At 39.8% G+C, this 19,085-nt stretch overlaps 3 protein-coding genes across 5 annotated transcripts; 2 read left to right on the top strand and 1 right to left on the bottom strand.

The window, feature by feature from the left end:
* Positions 1-377: 377 nt before the first annotated feature.
* nop53 (NOP53 ribosome biogenesis factor) lies at positions 378-8,935 on the bottom strand. Of its 2 annotated transcripts, none has more exons than XM_075473981.1 (12): positions 8,702-8,935; positions 8,151-8,227; positions 7,935-8,031; positions 5,148-5,350; positions 4,258-4,313; positions 4,054-4,149; positions 3,731-3,832; positions 3,470-3,634; positions 1,517-1,692; positions 1,068-1,134; positions 576-652; positions 378-465 (listed from the first exon to the last, which is right to left on the bottom strand). In XM_075473981.1, the coding sequence occupies exons 1-12, from the start codon at positions 8,905-8,907 to the stop codon at positions 405-407; spliced, it is 1,383 nt and encodes a 460-aa protein (XP_075330096.1). In that variant the 5' UTR covers positions 8,908-8,935; the 3' UTR covers positions 378-404. The 2 variants fall into 2 exon arrangements, with proteins under 2 accessions (XP_075330096.1, XP_075330095.1); XM_075473980.1 differs by having other exon boundaries at positions 7,935-8,037; positions 8,702-8,934.
* A 619-nt stretch (positions 8,936-9,554) lies between these two features.
* On the top strand, positions 9,555-12,232 carry LOC142388571 (histone H3.3A). Its single transcript, XM_075473982.1, has 4 exons — positions 9,555-9,643; positions 10,582-10,725; positions 11,131-11,284; positions 11,376-12,232. Exons 2-4 carry the CDS (start codon positions 10,598-10,600, stop codon positions 11,502-11,504), a joined length of 411 nt encoding a protein of 136 aa, XP_075330097.1. The 5' UTR covers positions 9,555-9,643; positions 10,582-10,597; the 3' UTR covers positions 11,505-12,232.
* On the top strand, positions 9,583-16,658 carry LOC142388572 (histone H3.3A). 2 transcript variants are annotated; one of them, XM_075473985.1, is made up of 4 exons: positions 9,583-9,643; positions 14,405-14,548; positions 14,825-14,978; positions 15,201-16,658. In XM_075473985.1, the coding sequence occupies exons 2-4, from the start codon at positions 14,421-14,423 to the stop codon at positions 15,327-15,329; spliced, it is 411 nt and encodes a 136-aa protein (XP_075330100.1). In that variant the 5' UTR covers positions 9,583-9,643; positions 14,405-14,420; the 3' UTR covers positions 15,330-16,658. The 2 variants fall into 2 exon arrangements, with proteins under 2 accessions (XP_075330100.1, XP_075330099.1); XM_075473984.1 differs by lacking the exon at positions 9,583-9,643 and adding an exon at positions 13,183-13,291.
* The last annotated feature ends 2,427 nt before the right edge of the window (positions 16,659-19,085 follow it).

The following is a 19,085-nucleotide window of genomic DNA, read 5'->3' as shown; positions in this document are numbered from 1 at the left end:
TTGATCCGCCTCTGGGATACTGCGAGTCACTTTGTAACACCGACTTGATTGTCCAATGAAATGACTAGTTTTTGCGATATTGAAACTGTTCACATTTAAACAAAATATTTTAGCATGCATGTTACAAAGTTTCTGTATGTGAAGGTGCAGTAAACAATACTCAGAGCTGACGTAAGGCGGACAAAACGCTGCTGGGGAAACTAACATTTTGATGCGGCTGCTGACCCTTTTATGAACTTCGTTCGTCTGTGAGCAGAGTAGTGGCCCACTGACACTCTGTTGCACACTAAAAAACCCTTTGATTGCCTGTAAGAAATTCTATCAACAGTGCTAAACAGATACAACAAGAGAAAATAGAAAAAACTCAGAAGCAGTGCTTATTTGTCAGACTTTATTTAACATTATTATGTGATCTCCTTAAATGCCCTCTTCTCAACATACTTCAACTTCAGTCTCCTCTTGAACCTAAAAGACAGGGAAAGGTGAATAAATAAATTTTTCTCAACCAACACCTTATAAAGCCATACAATACACTAGATTGTTACGTCATGAAAAAGTAAAGAGGAGGCCCTTACTTGGCTCTTTCTCTGGGCTCGATGAGGTTCCTCTTCTGTAAGCTTTTAAAGCGGTCCTTGAGGATGCTGCCCTCTGGCTGCAGAGACATGACATTACAAGAAATGAGAGGGGCGAGACAAGTCTAGACAAGTCCACGTAAGATCACACTGCACTAGCTAAATAGACCATTCCAACCAAAATCATTAAATCCCCCTTCACACTACAAAGGCCAATTAAGGTATTATACAAAAACATTAAACAAGAGATTAAATAAAAAGGGACAGTTAACAATTAAACAAAATATCCCTAAAGAAAAAGTGGGTCATCCCCGTTTTAAAGAACAGGATAAAGCTGAGAATAAGACAATACTGAGTGCTGAAGATTATACACAACCCGAACAAAGCAAAACTCTTTTTAAAAAAAAAAAAAAAAAAACAATTGTGCCCTGATTTAGAAAGGGGTCAAGGTGGATGAGCAAGCAGAAATTACAAATGTTCATGATGGTCAAGTACCTTGAGTTGTCGTAGGGAGCCAGCCAGCTCGTCGCTGAGCTGCACCTCCAGGTCTGGAGCCTGGAACCTGCAAATAGGGAAGAAAAGAAAACATTTACAAAGAATATCAAAACATTGCTTCACTGTCAAACTGTCTCCTGCAGATATGACTGCAGGCCCAGCTTCATAAATTTGATCCGAACATCTCCAGACGTTACGGTGTTACAAATGAAGCGCACTGAAAACATTTGGGTTTATGCAGACATCATTAATCATGGTGCTGAATTGGCACCAGAGAGTAACCCACACCCTGTAGGCTTCTACCAACAGAAGACTGACAGAGCAAAGTGCTTTCACAGTTTTATCACTGCTGGAAATAAGGATCATTTTGTTGCCGATTAACATTCTTACAGTGCCGGTAGAATGCAAGTTTAAGATAATATTCTACAAAAAGAGGGTTAGATGTGTACTTGAGTTTGCCGAGACGTCTGGGCTGAGCTTTCTCGGCCTCCTGCTTGGCCTTGCGTTTGATCTGTTTGGTCTTTGTGTCCTGTTCCTGCTGTTTGATGGAGGTCTTTATGGAGCGAAGCTGGAACAGCTGCTGCTTCTGGTTGACCTGCCGTTTGCTGGCGAGCCGCCGCTGCTCCTGCAATGGGATTAAAAAAAAAAAAAGGGAGGAGCAGTCAGATTAATGCTTTAATGGTAATGCTGCATGTACACCAAGAACGACCTACGCTACCTGAGCGCCGGAAATCATTATTTCTCTATGGAGAGTGAGCTACCAGAGCGGATTCTCCAGTGGCGAAGACAACTGCGCTACCAGAGCGGATTCAAGCGATTAAACTCATGCTAACATTATGGTAATGAGCTATGACACATTTCGGCAAAAACCAATGACAATCCACAGATTGTAGGGGTCCGACAATCCGCGGGGTTCGCGGAAACAGACGTGTAAACTTTGGTTCCTATCCAAACAATAGTCGTTTCATCCTGAGACTGTTGCAATTGCCGTGTCGAGTGCTTCAATACAATAGTGTAGTAACCCCATGCATACCTTTCTCACTGCAATTAAGTTTTATTTCGGATTTTATTTCAAATTTAGTTTCTTTTTCACAGCTGCCTCTGCTATTCCTGCTCTTCTCAGGTGTACCTAATGTAGTTTTACATAATTTGTAACATGATGTACCTCTTTTATAACAAATTGTAAATAACAAAACGTTTATTCGTGTCCCTGCCCTCAATTTCCGTTTCTAAATGTGACGTCACGAGCTACCAAAGCTACCAAAACAAATTCTCAAGCGAAGCTTCTCCAGTGGTGTACTTCGCTCTTGGTGTACACGCAGCATTAGGGTAATGGCCAATTTTTAGGCACTCCATGGAAGTCATTACAACTGATTGTGAGACAATCTTCATATTGTTCACTGGTATAGAATTCCACAACAGTGTTATTTTCTGAAATGCGGTGGAGTAAACTAAGTTCTAAGAACTGTTGTGCAAGAAGGAAGGCGTTTTTATTCTAACAAGTAGATGGAAAATAACAGAAATACAAACTTCCCTTCCACAACCTTTGAGGCAATTTTATAGCAGATCTGAGTTAACTTGAATGATTGAGTCATTAAACCTCGTGTTTTGCAATATAGATCGACCGTCTGTGGTTGCGCAATCAATGTTGGAAGTTTCAGTGGATATAGTTTGATGATGTGACAAAACTGTGGGATACATCATCACAGAGATCACAGTGCAATGAGTGCACAGCAAGAAAATCTTGAATAATCACGACCGGAAATCGCTTCAAACGTTTTGTGAAATCAAATCAAAGAAAGTTGGAGCGTTTCCACATGCAAAGGCTTCATTTTAGTTTTAGTCCAGTCCAGTTTTACCTTGCTCCAGAGTGATGGGCTTCAAATATGCTTGGGGGTATAAACATTGGACTCTGGTTGATTTGATGAGTCCAGTTTTAACCTGTTCGAGAGTGACTGCTGCATCTGGTTAAGATGAGCAGAGGATGAAGTGCTGCACCCATCATGCCTAGTACCTCCTGTACAAGCCTGCGGGGGCAGCGTTATGAGCTGCGATCAGTCAGCGCTAAGCTCAGAAACGGCCAAATAATGCCAAAATAATTAGGTCAGCTGACTATCTGAATGTTTACTATTAATATTTTTTCTTCACTTTTGGCACGGACATATTCCAAGATGACAATGTGAGGATTCATTGGGCTCAGATTGTAAAAGAGTGGTTCAGTAAAATGATGAAATCATGTGTTGGATAAGACTTCATGTAACTGTACAACACGTCTTTCATCAATACAATATCTTGGCGACAAATTAAAGCAGTTCTTGGGGGGGGGGAGTCAGTGCATGAAGTTATACATGAAGCTACTGAACTTTATGTATAACTTGATGCTTTAATAACTATGAATGTACCTTAATTTTTTCTGCTCTCTCTTTTTTTCTCTGTCTCTCAGTCTTCTTCTCAGCCACAGCAATGGCTCCCACAGTCGTTTCTTCATCTGCCTCGTTAGCAGCTGCCGCTTCTTCGTCATTCACCTCCTCGACCAAACCTTCTACCTGCTCACGGAGGATCGTCTCCTGAAAACGAACACAGATACACACACCGAATTACAAAAAAAATTATAAAAGCCACAGATGGCACTGATGATAGAGGACTGGGTGAAGATTCTGCACCTCTGTAGCGATGTCTTCTTTGTTGACAGCCACTTGTCTCTCTATTTTGGCTTCTTGCTTTTGTTTCTTGACTTCCACCTCGTGGGCCTCCCGAAGCAAAGCCTGTCGTTCACACAGAGATAGCCAGTGACTGCAATTTCAATCAGCTTTTTAGACAGTGTGGGAGAAACTGCAATTCCATTAGAATCAGTTGAGACTTTGGTTCTCACAATGTCCAGTGAAAGATTAAGCAAAATATAAGTTCAACATTACTAATATTTTGTCTTTACATGACAAAAAGTTGCATCAGTAACTACATCTACAGCCACAGAGGTGGGAGTTACCTGGTGGGAGATGAAGTCTGGATTGTAGGAGCCTCCGGGAGCGATCACCTCCACGGCCGGGATCACAGACGGCTTCTGATTCAGCTTCGCTGGACGCTGACCAAATAATGCCACATTAGTGCAACTCCAAAATCCCACCCGCACAGGTGCCAGACATCACTCAAATTAAACATATTTTCCCAACTAACAAATACTTGGTCTCACCTTGACTACTTTCTTGCCCGTCTGTTGAAGATACCAGGGATCGGCCGAGTCTTTGACTGCATTTAAAAGGAAGTTTTAAAAAAAGCTTTATACATTTTGTTTTGCAACATTATAACCTAAATTAAGATTTTCTAAACTACTTTTTCTACAACTACAAAAACAAATCAGAGCAGTCAGTTAAGCTTCAAGTATTAGTATGAAGACCTGCATATTATAGCAGATCTGCATTCACAGCGGCAGGAAATGAGATGACGGCCTCGTCTTTTGAATCCCTTTGTCTAACATTTGATTCTTAAAGGCGACTCTGGGTAATGATGTAGAAGGGCACACAAACATCTCAGCGTGTAAGAGTCAGTTCATTTCCTGCTACATTTCATCAATTCAATAGAAAAACTAATACTGACAACATTCAACTCATCTAATAAGCCTAAATTCTTTCGTAATAGTAAATATAGTAATATTTACTATTAATAAAGTAATAGTATTATATCACAGCTGCAAAAATTAATGTCAACTTCCCCTCTTTGTCAGGCACTGTCACCTTGTTTCTAAAAACTTTTAAGCACCACAGGACAAAAGCAACCTGGGTCCTCTGACCCAAATATTAAATACATCGAGTCCAATACTACTGACAGCAACCGTTTGGCTAAAGCAGATAGCAACGATCACGTTCTGTTGCACAGTGGTTTGCTTAAATTGACATCTTCAAACAAGCTTCATAAAATAGTAAATTAATAATGTTCTTGTGTATCCTCAGATAGCCCAGATGAGCATTCACACAACAGTCATCTGAGCTCCATGTTGGTCTTCACATTCCCATTAAGGAAATACTGGGAGCGCAAGGATGGAATCATCATCGGATGGAAATTAAACACACACACACTACTCACCCTCTTGTCCCCATATGTCGTAATATTCTCTGTCTGGGTTGTTGTTGGCCTCCACCACCGCCTTCTTGACTGTCCTGTCAACAGGTTGCCTGTTCAGCAGTCGTTTCTGACTCCGTGGCACCACGCCTTTGGCTGCCAACTCCTCAGCCTTCTGGGCGATGCGACGGAGTTTCTTGGCATTTGGTTGCTGGTAGGACAGCACACTGGTATAGAAGCGGAAAAGATGATTAGTTGATTATAGAAGATTTTGAAGACGGAAGACTAATATCAGATCAGATGTTTAAGCAAGCAACAAAGTGAGAAGCACACTCGATGTTTAGGGCAACAGTGTGGTGAGTTTCCAAGCCCTCAGATCCCAGGACACAGTTCACACAACTGTCTCCCGAGCTCCTCTGTGAAGTCTTCACATTTCCATGAAAGAAATACTGGGAGCGCAAGGATGGAATCATCACAGGACACATTCTTATTGTTTTAATACACCTAGGGGTGGCATATTTATCCAGAAACAAGTGCAAGAGGGCATTTTTTAGATGTCTGCTGGGTGGTGGACATTGCTTTCACAACAGATTTGAAATCATTCACAAGCAAACTACTTAATGTTCAAATTCAAACAAAACAAACTGATTAACTTCAGACAGCCTAAACTCATAAAAACGCAATTATGTTCTTTGTCTAATCAAAAGGCAATGATGTAGACACTAATAACTAAGGGAGAGGTCATTCAATATGCATATTCTCTTGAAATTGTAGGGAGTATAAGCTGTTGGTCTGAACTTTGTTCGCTGTTGCTGCTCACAGATGCAATTTGCAGCGGGTGGATTCGGTGCTGCAGATGCACTCTCGCTGCAGGAAGGTGGTGGGAGGAGCGGACCCGATGCAAAAAGTGTGCTGTTGAACTTGGTGCGTTCTATTTCTCCAAAACACATCAGGGAATGGTGGATATAACCCTCGATCTGTGTTTTTAATGTCAATACATTAAGAGGAGTGAGTGGAAAGCAACTCGCAGGTCAGCAGAATTAAGAGTATGAAGCAAAAGCTTTTACCAGCACACCCACAGGAAATGCTGAGGAAGATAATTATATCCATCCCTTATCTCAGTGGCAACAGGTTCTTTTAAAGCCCAGAGAACTTTTCATGGAGCTACCGCTTTTATGCTGACCAGGGGACTCTGGGGCACTTTTCATAGTGTTCACATCATAATGCAATTCCCACCAATCAGAGTCGGATCAGTTTGAGATTGCACAGTCGGTGACAACAGTGTCATCGGTAAGCAGAGGTGGGTAGTAACGAGTTACATTTACTTGAGTATGTTTTTGAAAAAAATTGTCCTTCTAGGAGTAGTTTTAAATCTCTATACTTTTTACTTTTACTTGAGTAGATTTGTGCAGAAGAAACTGTACTCTTACTCCGCTACATTAGGCTACAATGAGCTCGTTACTTTTCTTCTTACCTCTTTGGTATTGTATGCGTCATTATTTTTATCCCCCCGCATACACCTCATTTTAATGTTTTATTTTGACAGAGAGAGAAACTTCTGCCAAAGGCTCTACCATGTGACTGCGTTTCACCAATCAAACGTAGCCGTGTAGTCTCGTCACCATACTCAATCTCAGCGGCGGGATGGGTTAGCTTTACAATTTACAGTCGTAGCAAACAAAAAAAAGAAATGGATGAAAAATGTCAGAATCAACGGTCGGAAATTAAGACAGGCGAGGCCTCATAGCGAAAGCATGTTTACCTTACAAAAAGTGTGTCAACCAAAACAAACAGACATTTCAGCATTCAAAAACTCAACATCTCACTTGAGGAAACATGGAGCGGTAAGTTTCCTAAATTCCTTTTTTTTTTTCCATGGATAGGCGAATGTTTGTTTTTTAGGTTACATATGGGTTACATATTTTTAAACATTTCCTAAGTCTCTTATTTTTCATTGAAGTTCTTGAATTTACCAGGATTATTTTATGTAAGCTATTTTGTAATTAATTAATTCATTCATTCTAATTTATTTTATCAATTGGATGAACTCTAATTTGCCTAAAGATGATTATTTTGTATTTTTGTCTGATTGAATGCTTGTGTTAAAAATTAAATCAGACGTTACTCAACATTTACTCAGTACTTGAGTAGGTTGTTCACCAAGCACTTTTTTACTCTTACTCAAGTAATTATTTGGATGACTACTTTTTACTTGAGTCATATTATTCTGAAGTAACAGTACTTTTACTTGAGTACAATTTTTGGCTACTCTACCCACCTGTGTCGGTAAGGGTGGTGTGTTCCACTGCGCCTGCCCTTCCTTAGAAATACACACACATAAATTCAGCTCTGTGACCATCTCCCTCATCAGCTCAAAGGTTCATCGGCAGGCCTATCACATGTGCCTTTCAAGCCGGGACTGATGCGTCCTTGCTCCACATTAGTATCATGTGTGACAGTACAGAGGTGGCGCGGGGGCGTGACGAAGTTGATCTGCCACTGATATGCGTCTGAGCCAGCAGGTAGTAACACAAGCTACACAAGCTCTGTGTTAAAGGGCAAGCCAACGTCCCGTACCACGGTACTCTAACCAACAAGACTATCGCCGCTCAGCTGATTCCAGTGTGTAAGCACACACCAACGCAGGACTGAGACTCCTCTATCGAGCATGTATGAATTACCAAAAAGGGAAAGCGTTGGGTTAACGAGGAAACCTTTGTTGCACCAATAAGTAACGGTTGCTGGGAAAAGTTCCTACAGCTTTGGTGTCAGATGTGGAAAAAAAGCCAAAGTGTCATGATGGAGTCTCACTCTTTTGGTGGTGGGATGAGAGAGTCGTGCTGAAGGATCAGGTCTATCCTCAGAGGACGTGACGCTTTTCCTTTTCCTCTTCTTCCCCCTACAGGCTCTGGTGCTTCACAGAAAAGGAGATTATTAGCATTTAACCAAGCTTGAATACAGCCACAATAAACTCATTGATATTTCACCAATACATCACCTCTATAGGTAGAAAGAAACAGCTCTCACCTTTCTGTTCCGCTTTCTCCGTCTGTCCAACATCCAGAAAAAACAGACTGTCGTCTGGCTTCTCAGACAGAAGCCCCCTGTAATAAAGATCACATCATGGTCAGGTTTAAAGCTGAAAAACAAATATATGCCAAAGCCTTATTCAAAAACTGTTTCACAAAGGCGGCTAATCTGTTGGATAAGTAATAGCCTAAAGTACAAGAAAGGTTAATCTAGCGAGTGCTTGATATAAGTGAAACATAAAAACGTGGCAAACTAGTGTGATTATATTTATTCATCATACTATCATAAAGCACAGGTAACAGATTTACGGATGTAAAACATCACAAATATGTAGAGAGCCTTATCCCCAGATGAACCCAATCACCAATCAACAACAATCAGCTGTAACCCTAATCAACTGCGCTTGGTCAATGAATAAACTCAAATCTACAGCTTTTGAATTGTTTTTTGAACAAAGATGTTAGATGTCAGAGGTGACTGTGGACAATATTCAGAAAGCGTTTTAGACGAAATCTAAACTTCTGTCCAGTGCCTCCGCTCGTACTCACCCTGTGGTCCTCTCCTGATGCCTGACATCTTCTAAAAAGTCTTCCACAGCATTTATGTCGCTGTGCTTGTTCCAGTTCTTTTTCTTATTCTTGTTTACGCGTTTTCTCCGACTGCTGACCAAGTCTGCGGGGTCTAAAGAAGGCTTTAAAGTTAAGAAACCACGTTGGGATGTTACCACGCGTTTCAATCTCCTGGCAGCCGCCATTTTGGAGAAAAAGGGAGTTAAAAAAAAAAAAAAGATAACAGGAACACGTTTCTTCTTCTCTAAAGTCGGAATGACTGTGGTAGCGCCACCTGCAGGACGCTTGATGTAAATAATTATTAAATACCTTCGGAAATGAATTATGTAATATATTTATTGCATCAGATTTTAGAAGGTCAGGAAAGTTATTATTTACCCCAGACTTTGTAGGCCTATATTATGAATTTGGGCGTGAATGTAAATAAGTGGGGACTCTTATTATGTTTAAGTTATAAAGTGAAATGTGAATTATCTGATAAATAAATAAATATATTTTAATATGAAATATGTACGTAAATAAAACATTTAAGGATTGAATGCTCATTTTCTTCTGCATTTATTCCAGGAAAAAGATAGTGCTGCTTTTATCTTTTTGCCTGCTAAGTGAATTATGTGGGACTTCAAAAAGAATTCTAAAAATTCTTCAAACTAATAATAAAAAAAAGAAGCGTTCGTAATAAATACTAAAAACTTGTTGCACTACGCTGCCCGTCAGTGTGGGCACGCAGTTGTTTATCATGTTGTCGCATGTGTGAAATATGTTTGCCCCAGATGCATCATGGGAAACGTGTCTCGACTTGGTTTCCTATGTTCATTTCTTTTTTTTTTCCTCCCTTCATTTTATTGCGAGAACAACGCTTTAGAGACTGAAGAGTAATTTCCTATTCTGAAGCCGAACTATTTGCCTAAGTTTTTAAAGGTAGGTATTACTATCTTAATAAAACTTCAATCTATCCTTTAATGTCACGTTTGCTTCGAATAGAAGTGTTTTTGCCTTTATTTTCGGTGAAAAGAAAACGCAGAGCTGCCGGGCTATTATCTGCCTGCTCGGGGAGTCGGGGACCTGAGCAGCACTTGTGATCTACTCGAATTTAACTCGGAAATGCGCCTAAAGTGAGGGGTCATCTGACAAAATATTGTTCACCAATTGATACTCCGATAAGTCTAGTCTCACGTTCAAAAATCAAATCCCACTTTAATGCCGCAGTTTTTATATTCTTCCGTCGTTTTTAATTATCACCCTCTTCGTTCGCTACAACGATTTTTCCTTCCCGTTTACATTCTTCAAGCCAGCAGCCAGCCATCATCTCTTGTTGCGTTGGTTTGCGGATACCGGGCAGCTGGCGCAGGCGGGGTCACTTGCTTTTTCTTGAAAATACCTCATTCTGTGTGAAATTATTAAGACACGTGCACAACCGGAGCGCCCATCATGAAGAAACGAACAAACCCAAGTTCAATATGGAAGGGGCGGGGTTAGTCAGGCTAACATCAGGTTTTGAGTGGACGAGAGGTTGAAAACATCCCGCCCCATAGACCTGTAACGAGAGTCTGATTGGTTTACCCGATAAAGAATTCTGCTCTGATTGGATACATTTGCTGTCTTTTTCCGTACAGCAATTACATAAGTTGTCTAGGGTTTTATTAAATAAAAAACACAGGCTTCTGGTGCGCTATTTATTTCCTTTTTTTTTTTTGGTAACTGAATAGCAAAATTAGACTCTTACATGGGGATGTGATCATGGTAGATAAACAACTGCAAAATGTGTCATTATTCCTCAAATCCTTTCATTAAATGCAGTTACAATCAAAAATAAGGCTTATTAATGTGAAGCAAATATTGTTTTTTTTTTGTTATAGGTGATCTGTAGTTGCCATGGCTCGTACTAAGCAGACTGCCCGTAAGTCCACTGGAGGCAAAGCCCCACGTAAACAGCTGGCCACGAAGGCAGCTCGTAAGAGTGCCCCTTCCACTGGTGGTGTCAAGAAGCCACATCGCTACAGGTAACACACATCTCACATAGTGCATCTTTTTGTGCAAGATAGAGGCTGCAGAGCCCCGTATTTTATTCTTTCAGTTGTATTTGCTGACTAGAAGTTACAGCTGAATCAGATGCGTTCACCTGTTTTCATCCTCAATTCATTCTCAATAAAAGCCAGATTTAGCTTTTGTATTAAGGCTAAATACAAAAGCTATTCACTTATCACTTCATAAACTTAACTGATAGCTTGAAACTTTGTTACAAAATTTAAACAGGAAAACACTTGAGGGTTGTGGAAGCTCTCAAACCCTCACTGGTGTCTGTGAAGCCGAGGATATAGTGCAGTGTCTTAGATAATTTGGTGTTTAAGTAGTGTTATCCAGAAATGTTCATTTGTTCTTCCCTGTTCCTCCACTCATTTCTCCAGGCCCGGTACCGTGGCTCTGCGTGAGATCCGTCGTTATCAGAAGTCCACTGAGCTGCTGATCCGCAAGCTGCCCTTCCAGCGTCTGGTGAGAGAGATCGCTCAGGACTTCAAGACCGATCTGCGTTTCCAGAGTGCTGCCATCGGAGCTCTGCAGGTCAGCAGCTCTTGCTATTGAAGATTTATCGTTTGTTACTGTTTTCAACTGTTCTATGAAATACTTAAAGGGTTTGTTCTGTCATGTGCAGGAGGCCAGCGAGGCCTACCTGGTGGGTCTGTTTGAGGACACCAACCTCTGCGCCATCCACGCCAAACGTGTCACCATCATGCCCAAAGACATCCAGCTGGCACGTCGCATCCGTGGAGAGCGTGCTTAAAATATTTTCTGAGTTATGAAATGCTGTCCTCTTATTTCTCTCTCTCCTTCCTCTATTCTTAGTAGTTTGGTTTGAGGTTCTATATATATATATCATGTGTGTGATAACCGTAAATGTGTGATCATGTCTGCTTTGGTGCTACTAGTAGCAGATATTCCGTCGAGGCATCTTCATGTATCTTTCAAACTTTAAATCAGAATACACTCATGAATTCCTATTAGTAAACGCACAGGTGTACCTTGTTACCTCGAAGAATAAGGGTAAGATTAGTGAATGCTCTAAAATGGGTATAGGAATTAGCATTAAGGTTGATTTTCCTCTAAGAACAGACACATGTATTGATTTTTATTTTTTTTATAGAAATTAGTTGTTAAAGTAGTCAATTTTTTTTGGGGGGGGGGGGGGCACAATAGTGTATTTCTACTGTTATTATTCAGTGTATCAAAATGCAAAATTTTGATTCTTGTCAATTCGAAACGTCATTGTGCTATGATGACACTGCATGGTTTGAGAGACTATGAGCGGCATATATGTAGCAGACCTGTTGATCATGTTTTGATTTTCAGCCACGGTATTATGTCCTGGTGATGTTTTTTTGTTCCTTTCTCAGGTTGATATAACCTTTTTTTTCTAATGTGCTTTTGATTTGTGTTTTCAGTTATTTTTAAGAACAATATTTTTACTCTGAAATTCACATTCAACCATAATAAAGATTCTTGTGGTTAAAAGGTGTAAGTGCAGATCTGTGTGAGGAGAACACGTGATACTTGAGCCAAGAGGTTGAATAATATAGTTTTCACATCTTGTCAAACATCTTCTGGTCAAACTTGTCATTAGGTACAGGCCTATGTTTTTCTTCTTAAAAACCAAAGTCAAATGCACTCAGAAAACCTAAAGAATTTTAAAAAGAGTCTCAAGTTCTTCTTTTTACCTCAGGTGTAGATTCAGTTTAAGAATACAAGCTGATAAAATTTACATTTCTCACAAACTTTGTTTTAAACCCAGAGTCCAATTTATGCAACTAAAATCATGGCAGTGGCAACTTTATCCATAGAGCACATTTCTTTACATATAACTCAGGGTGCTTGACGGAGACAAACGCGAGAAAGCAAGTGCTATGAAATAATAAATATCAAACAACCACATCCATGCATATCCACAGACATCATAGATTTGAGCCATACATTTTATATTTACAAATTAACAAGAAACTTAAAGGTCTAATATCGTCTCGGAAGAAAAATATGTCTCGAACAGTTTATTCTGCTGTTACTCTCACACATAACGACGCACTTCGATCTTAGAACAACTACGAAAACGCCACAAACCTAATTTAAAATACACATTTCCTTTAAACGCATGTTTTTGTTTTGAACATGGACAAAAAAAGTTGAAAATACTCCACGAAGCAAACAGTTTCTTTATAGTTAACTTACGCGATTCAAATATGCGATGTGCCAACTTGTTCAATACACTTGAAAAAAAAAAACACAGTAAAACTCATGACCCCGTCTGCCAAGAACGTGGAAAACTTTTTTATCTTTTAAATATATATTTTTACTCAAGAACAACAGTACACAAAAACATTCAGTGACAACATTCACATGTTAAAAAGCATCTGTCAAACTGTATTCACCGAAATGATATGTGAGCACTGATGCATTGTGGGACACATGATTGACGCGGCGGCCATTTTCCCGCTGGACTCCGCTTCCCATTGTAGATACGAGGAACAAAATAGAGAGAAGCGAAACATTGCTGACGAATTCGACTCTGTTTCCCTCAAGGTAAGCCCCTTAAAATAGATTATTCTGTGTTTGTAAATAAACTTAACATTTTTTTAAGTTGTATTATTTTATAGCAATGCTGATATTAAGCAGTAAAAAGCTGTCATTTTTGTCGTGTGGGTAATTACAGACATGGTTGTCGGAGCGGCGGTGAAATGCAGTCTTCTCTGCAGCCGCTCAGATGAGGGGAAATTCAGTTTCAAATTATGCGCCGGTTCAGCTCGGTTCTACGCAGCCGTTAGAGGCACTTTAGCTCCCCTATGGGTATTTATGAGTTCCTTGAAATGTCTTCTGTGATGTTTTCTTATTTTCCGATACGTTGGAACAACGGTTATTTGTAAAATAGAAGTTGTTTATGTGCTACTCGTTTGCTCCTCTGCCCTGGGTCTTTATCCCGTTTGCGCATCAAACCGCCGCCATCATCAGAGCGAAAGAGGCGGACCTAGCAATAGTGGCAGGCAGCTGCAGAGCCCGCCTACTTTATAAACTCGGCATGGTGATTGGCTTTGAAACAATTATTTTTCATACGTTTTTGTCTACAAGCCAATAGTAACAGCATTTGTGTTTGATTGATGTTTTTAAGGCTGATCGTAATCGGAAATGTGCTGTGTGTTTACTTAGAGAAAGGTAAACTTAATTAAAGTTTTAAATGTGTTTTTGTAGCACGTATTGCCATGATCACGATTGTATTGGTGTCCTCCACAACATTCTATTCATGTCAGTTGTAGAACTATTAGACCAACAAAATACTATCAAGTAGTGCAAGAACGCAAACTTTCCTACCATATTCACTTCATTGTTGCCATGAAAGCGTTTGATTTCATCACATTTAGTGAGTCAAAAAGATAAATAGAATGTAAGAACTCAAAAGTAGATTTACACAGAACTCTGTCCCTGGTTGTGAAGTTATGGCAAAATTGGAAAACTTTTGGGAAAGGAAATTCTGTACAATAATCGTTTAAACGCCATTTATTTTTATTTATTCATAAGTGTTTAACGTGAAAATTTTACAGTGAAATACAGTTTGAGGGTTTTTGTTGTGTATGACGTGTCGTGCACGTATCAAACCAAAGCTGCAAAATTAATTTTCCCATTTTCACTTGTCCTCTTCAGGTGATCTGTAGTTGCCATGGCTCGTACCAAGCAGACTGCCCGTAAGTCCACTGGAGGCAAAGCCCCACGTAAGCAGCTGGCCACAAAGGCAGCTCGCAAGAGCGCACCTTCCACTGGTGGTGTGAAAAAGCCCCATCGTTACAGGTAAGAAAAAAACAAAAAAGCCCCCCAGACTAAGCTTCCAGCCCTTGCTTAGAACAGACATAAATGCTACATCATAAGTAATTGATGTACTTATTTTTTAGGTTATATAAAAAAATTGAAAAGGTACAAATTGATTCTCAAACTATGCATAATAATCTCCCAAAACCAGCTATGGTGTCCTGGTTTGTGTGCTTTGACTTCAATCTCGTCGATATAAAAAGGATTCCATTGTTTCATTTTGTGATGTAAAAAAAAAGACATGTTTGTTGCATGAAGGCCCGGTACCGTGGCTCTGCGTGAGATCCGTCGTTACCAGAAGTCTACTGAGCTGCTGATCCGCAAGCTGCCCTTCCAGCGTCTGGTGAGAGAGATCGCCCAGGACTTCAAGACCGATCTGCGTTTCCAGAGTGCTGCCATCGGAGCTCTGCAGGTCAGCATTAAAGGATATTGTAGTCTGCGAGTCAGTTTTCCTCGTCTGATGAACGTAGTGTTTTGTAATGCTTGTTTCTATTCTTAAGGGTTGTAATAAATGTATTTGTGGCTAAATGAACAAATTAGCCAAAAAGTGTCCAAACTAAGGTGCCTTTGATAGGATACGAAAGTGATCAGTTGTTTTGGCTGACCACCATTGTTCTCCTGTTTGTGTCTGCAGGAGGCCAGCGAGGCCTACCTGGTGGGTCTGTTTGAGGACACCAACCTGTGCGCCATCCACGCCAAGCGTGTCACCATCATGCCCAAAGACATCCAGCTGGCACGTCGCATCCGTGGAGAGCGTGCTTAAACACTCTTCTCCTCTTGGTCTTCCTCCTTTTCTCCTCTTCTTTCCTTCCTTCACCAATCTATCTATCCGTCCCTCTGCTCCACACCCGCCCCCTCCCGTGTTAGTAGTGTGTAGATGAAAACTGATTATATTATGATTAAAGTGTATAGTTGTGTTTTTCTTAGTGCTCTCTGCAGCAGACTTCTAGGGTACTCTTTTTGTGCATGTACCAACTCATTGGTGACGAGACGTCCTCAAGCACATATTCCCTAGTTTGCACTGTTTTTGATTCTGTGGGAGTCGATGACTTGTGGATACAATAAGGAAAAACACAGATTATAACAATGCAGATTTGGGAGGGACTAACAGTAGAAGAGGACAGGCATTTTTTCCGCTGGGGGGACCATGGTCTCAGCAGCAGGGTGCTAGAAGAACTTTCCTGCTTCCTCTTCTGCTGCCTCTGCTCAGAGGAAACATGGATATTCTGTCCCTTTATATGCCTGCATGAGTGTTGGCTCTGATCATCACAGCAAATTGTATACAGTCCATCAACATTTATGCTTAACATTAATAATTGCTGTCATTCATGATGTAGTTTTTTTTTTTTTTGGTGTCTTTGAAATAAGTCTCAAGCGTGAGATGTTTTTATTTCTTAATTCAAACTATTTGTGGATGACAGAAATGGGGGGATGAATCAGATTAAAACCGAACAAAAGAAGCAGATTTGAGCTATTTTTTTCTACTGAAACGTAACGATCAGATCTGACACCAAAGTTTGATCCCGTCGATGGTCATTTTGGACTTTCTGAAGAGTTTGACCTCACCTGTTTATGTGGTATTCAAATTGGTTTCATCTAATTCTTTAAAGCCAAAGCTTAAGAGCTCAAAACGGTGTCGGATACTTTTTGTAGCAGCAGCTCTTTTTTAAATAGAGGACCTTTTTATAGCGAAGGTCCACGGAGGTTTGTAATGTTCGTTCAAACCAAAAACTCTTAAGAGTGTGAAAAGAGATTTTTTTTAGAAAAAAAAGAAGAAAAAAAAGCAAAGTAATGGGTTCAAATAAAATGTATTATAAATCAGTGTGACAGGTCTAATAATACTAATACTTTTTTTCTGTATACGTCCCCCCTGTGCTTCAATTGTTTTCCTTCTGGATCATTATATCATCTGTACACCGTTTCTCAGGTTCACTCGTCACCCTTTTAACTTAATTTTTAATTCTTTTTTTTTTTCAATTTATTTTATTTTTTGTTTTTCGTTTTGAAACGTCGAAGATAATGTTTCGATTAAACAATGTTTGTAATTTCCAGATTTGTCATATGAGATGGTAATAAATGGATGTTACACACATTCTCTGTGTCAGAAGTACATAAATACGCCGTCGTCTTAATCTGAGACGGAGTTCTTGTCATATTCTCAGTAAAATGGGCAAAAAGATCAATGAAGGACAAGCGTTCCTTACCTGTGTTTATTTGCGACGGTATGGTTGGGAGACGTGTGGTCTCGAGAAAAATTTGCGTTAATAGACCAGCTGTAACCTTAAAACGATCAGTCTTTGGGAGTAAACAACAGGCAGTATAAAGCTCCACCACTCTTTAGAGATCACAGATGTAGCTGGAAGACCATTTATAATTATCAAGATGTAAATTTAATCCATCCATTTTTTTATACCACCTTAATCCAATTCAGGCGTGTGGAGGGGTGGGGGTTGGAGCCTATCCTAGCTGCCATTGGGCAAGAGGTGGGGTTCCCAGGATGGGTCACTGGTCCATCACATGGCCTCACAGAGACAAATGAGGCAACCGAAAACATTCTCACTCACTCTTAGGGTCAGTTTAGAATCATCTAGAGTACTACCTTTTGGACGGTCAGAGGAAGCGAGAATACTCTGAAAGAAGCCACGCATGCCTTGGGAGAACATGCTAACTTTACACAGAAGGGCCCAAGCTGGGATTCGAACCAGCAACCCTCATGCTGTTAGACCGTAAGATAAACCTTATTGATCCCACAGTGGGGAAAGTTCACTAATATTCCAGTGTTGAATCCTGCACCAATATCTGTTTTCCCAGAAATCCTAGTTCCACCACTAGATGGCAGTAAAACAGTGTTTATAAGTTCCACTCTGTCCTCGCTCCTTGCTGAGAGTACCTACAATGTGCAGTGATTTGTAATGATGGTAATATTGTAGTTTACATGTCTTAAATTAATCAAATATAAAGGTGTGTACACAAAAAGTAGGTCAAGTCAAGTCAAAGGCCACATATTTAATTTACTCTTGCGGAACTATTTGCACGTTTGTGTGATAATGCCAACATTAGAATTTGATTTATCTGTATGAAAACGATTCTTCATCCTGAATGCTGTTTGTGTTTGTCACAGTTGTCTTATTCTGTACACAAATATATTCTCTTGCTTCTGATCTTTCTTATGCAGCTAAAAGAAAAAAAATACAACTAACGGAACATGACTCAAAATTAAGTCAAATGTCATCAAACACAGGAAGACAAAAACAGGGAGATGTCAGATTCTAGCATTACAATTGATATACTTCTCTGAGTTGACATCATTCCCTTCATCAGGGTTTCATTTCATCCTTCCACTTCCTTGATTAAAAGGGATAAAGTCGTGCTCTCAGCCATATTCATTTCAGTGAAATGCACATGCGTGTACACAGATGCATCGGTGACACTGCAGCCTGAGCTACGCTCATCACAATGCAACACCCATGGACAAAGAAACTTCTAATCAAATACCAGCTTCTAATCCTGTTTTTTTTAATGGGAACATTGGTACAGAATTACAAGAACGCATGTACACCCACAAACCTCCCACAGGCGAGCAATCATTTCATCACGGTGAAGTCAGTGTGGCGTCGCCTCTGATCAACAGTCAGACTGATCTTAGTGAGCCACAATTTTTAAACCAATCCATCTGAATTATTTTTATCTCTTGGCATTTGCATCCTTATTCCCTGTTTTCCTTTTTGTATCCAATTTCATTTAAAAAAAATCCGAGGAGGTTTGTATCTGCAATGCTACAAAAGTGGGAGAAAAAGTGGAACCTTTTACGCTCTTTTATATGTTTTCTTGTATTTGAGCTTGATGCAGATTATCATAGCTGGCTGTTTATTAGCTTGTGGGGAAATAAGAACAATAAGAATTGCTTCACAACCTCCAAATCATTCCACTTCTTCAGCACAAAATCATATTACACGTTATCACCACATTTCTTTTAACGAAACTTTTAAAGTAGTCCTCCCCCAGGTTGAAGCTCCTTGACTAAGATATGCTTACTCACTGAAAGTAGAAAGTATCAGTTTGCTTTAAAATCTTGGTTCACGTAGTTAAATAGTCAATTGTGCATTAAATAATTTCATTGAATTAAAAACAGCCAAGTCCTTGCTAATCTAACAGCAGGATTATGAGGCGGCATATGAAAAGAAGCATTTCTTTCAAGATTTCAATCCAACTCTGGGCTGATATCTTGGCCTTTGTTAGTTCTAAATAAGCTTTTATGATTGGATTATCTATTTATACTGTAATAACTCATCATACAAACCTGATTTTTGAAAAAGAAAATTGAAATGCAACGAAAGCCTAATTCTGTTACTTGTTTATTTGTTTGAAACTATCAAACAGACACCAGTTGGAAAAAGAAAACATGTCAGCATTTATTAGTTTTCTATAGAAAATGTAAACAAATTTAAAACTCTCTGCTAGCAACGCAATAATGGTGAGTTCTCTGGGCACAAACTAATTTCAGATGGACGGTGGACAT

Source organism: Odontesthes bonariensis, chromosome 9, assembly GCF_027942865.1.
Source record: "Odontesthes bonariensis isolate fOdoBon6 chromosome 9, fOdoBon6.hap1, whole genome shotgun sequence".
NCBI lineage: Eukaryota > Metazoa > Chordata > Actinopteri > Atheriniformes > Atherinopsidae > Odontesthes > Odontesthes bonariensis.
This window is presented reverse-complemented; position numbering and strand designations above follow the sequence as displayed.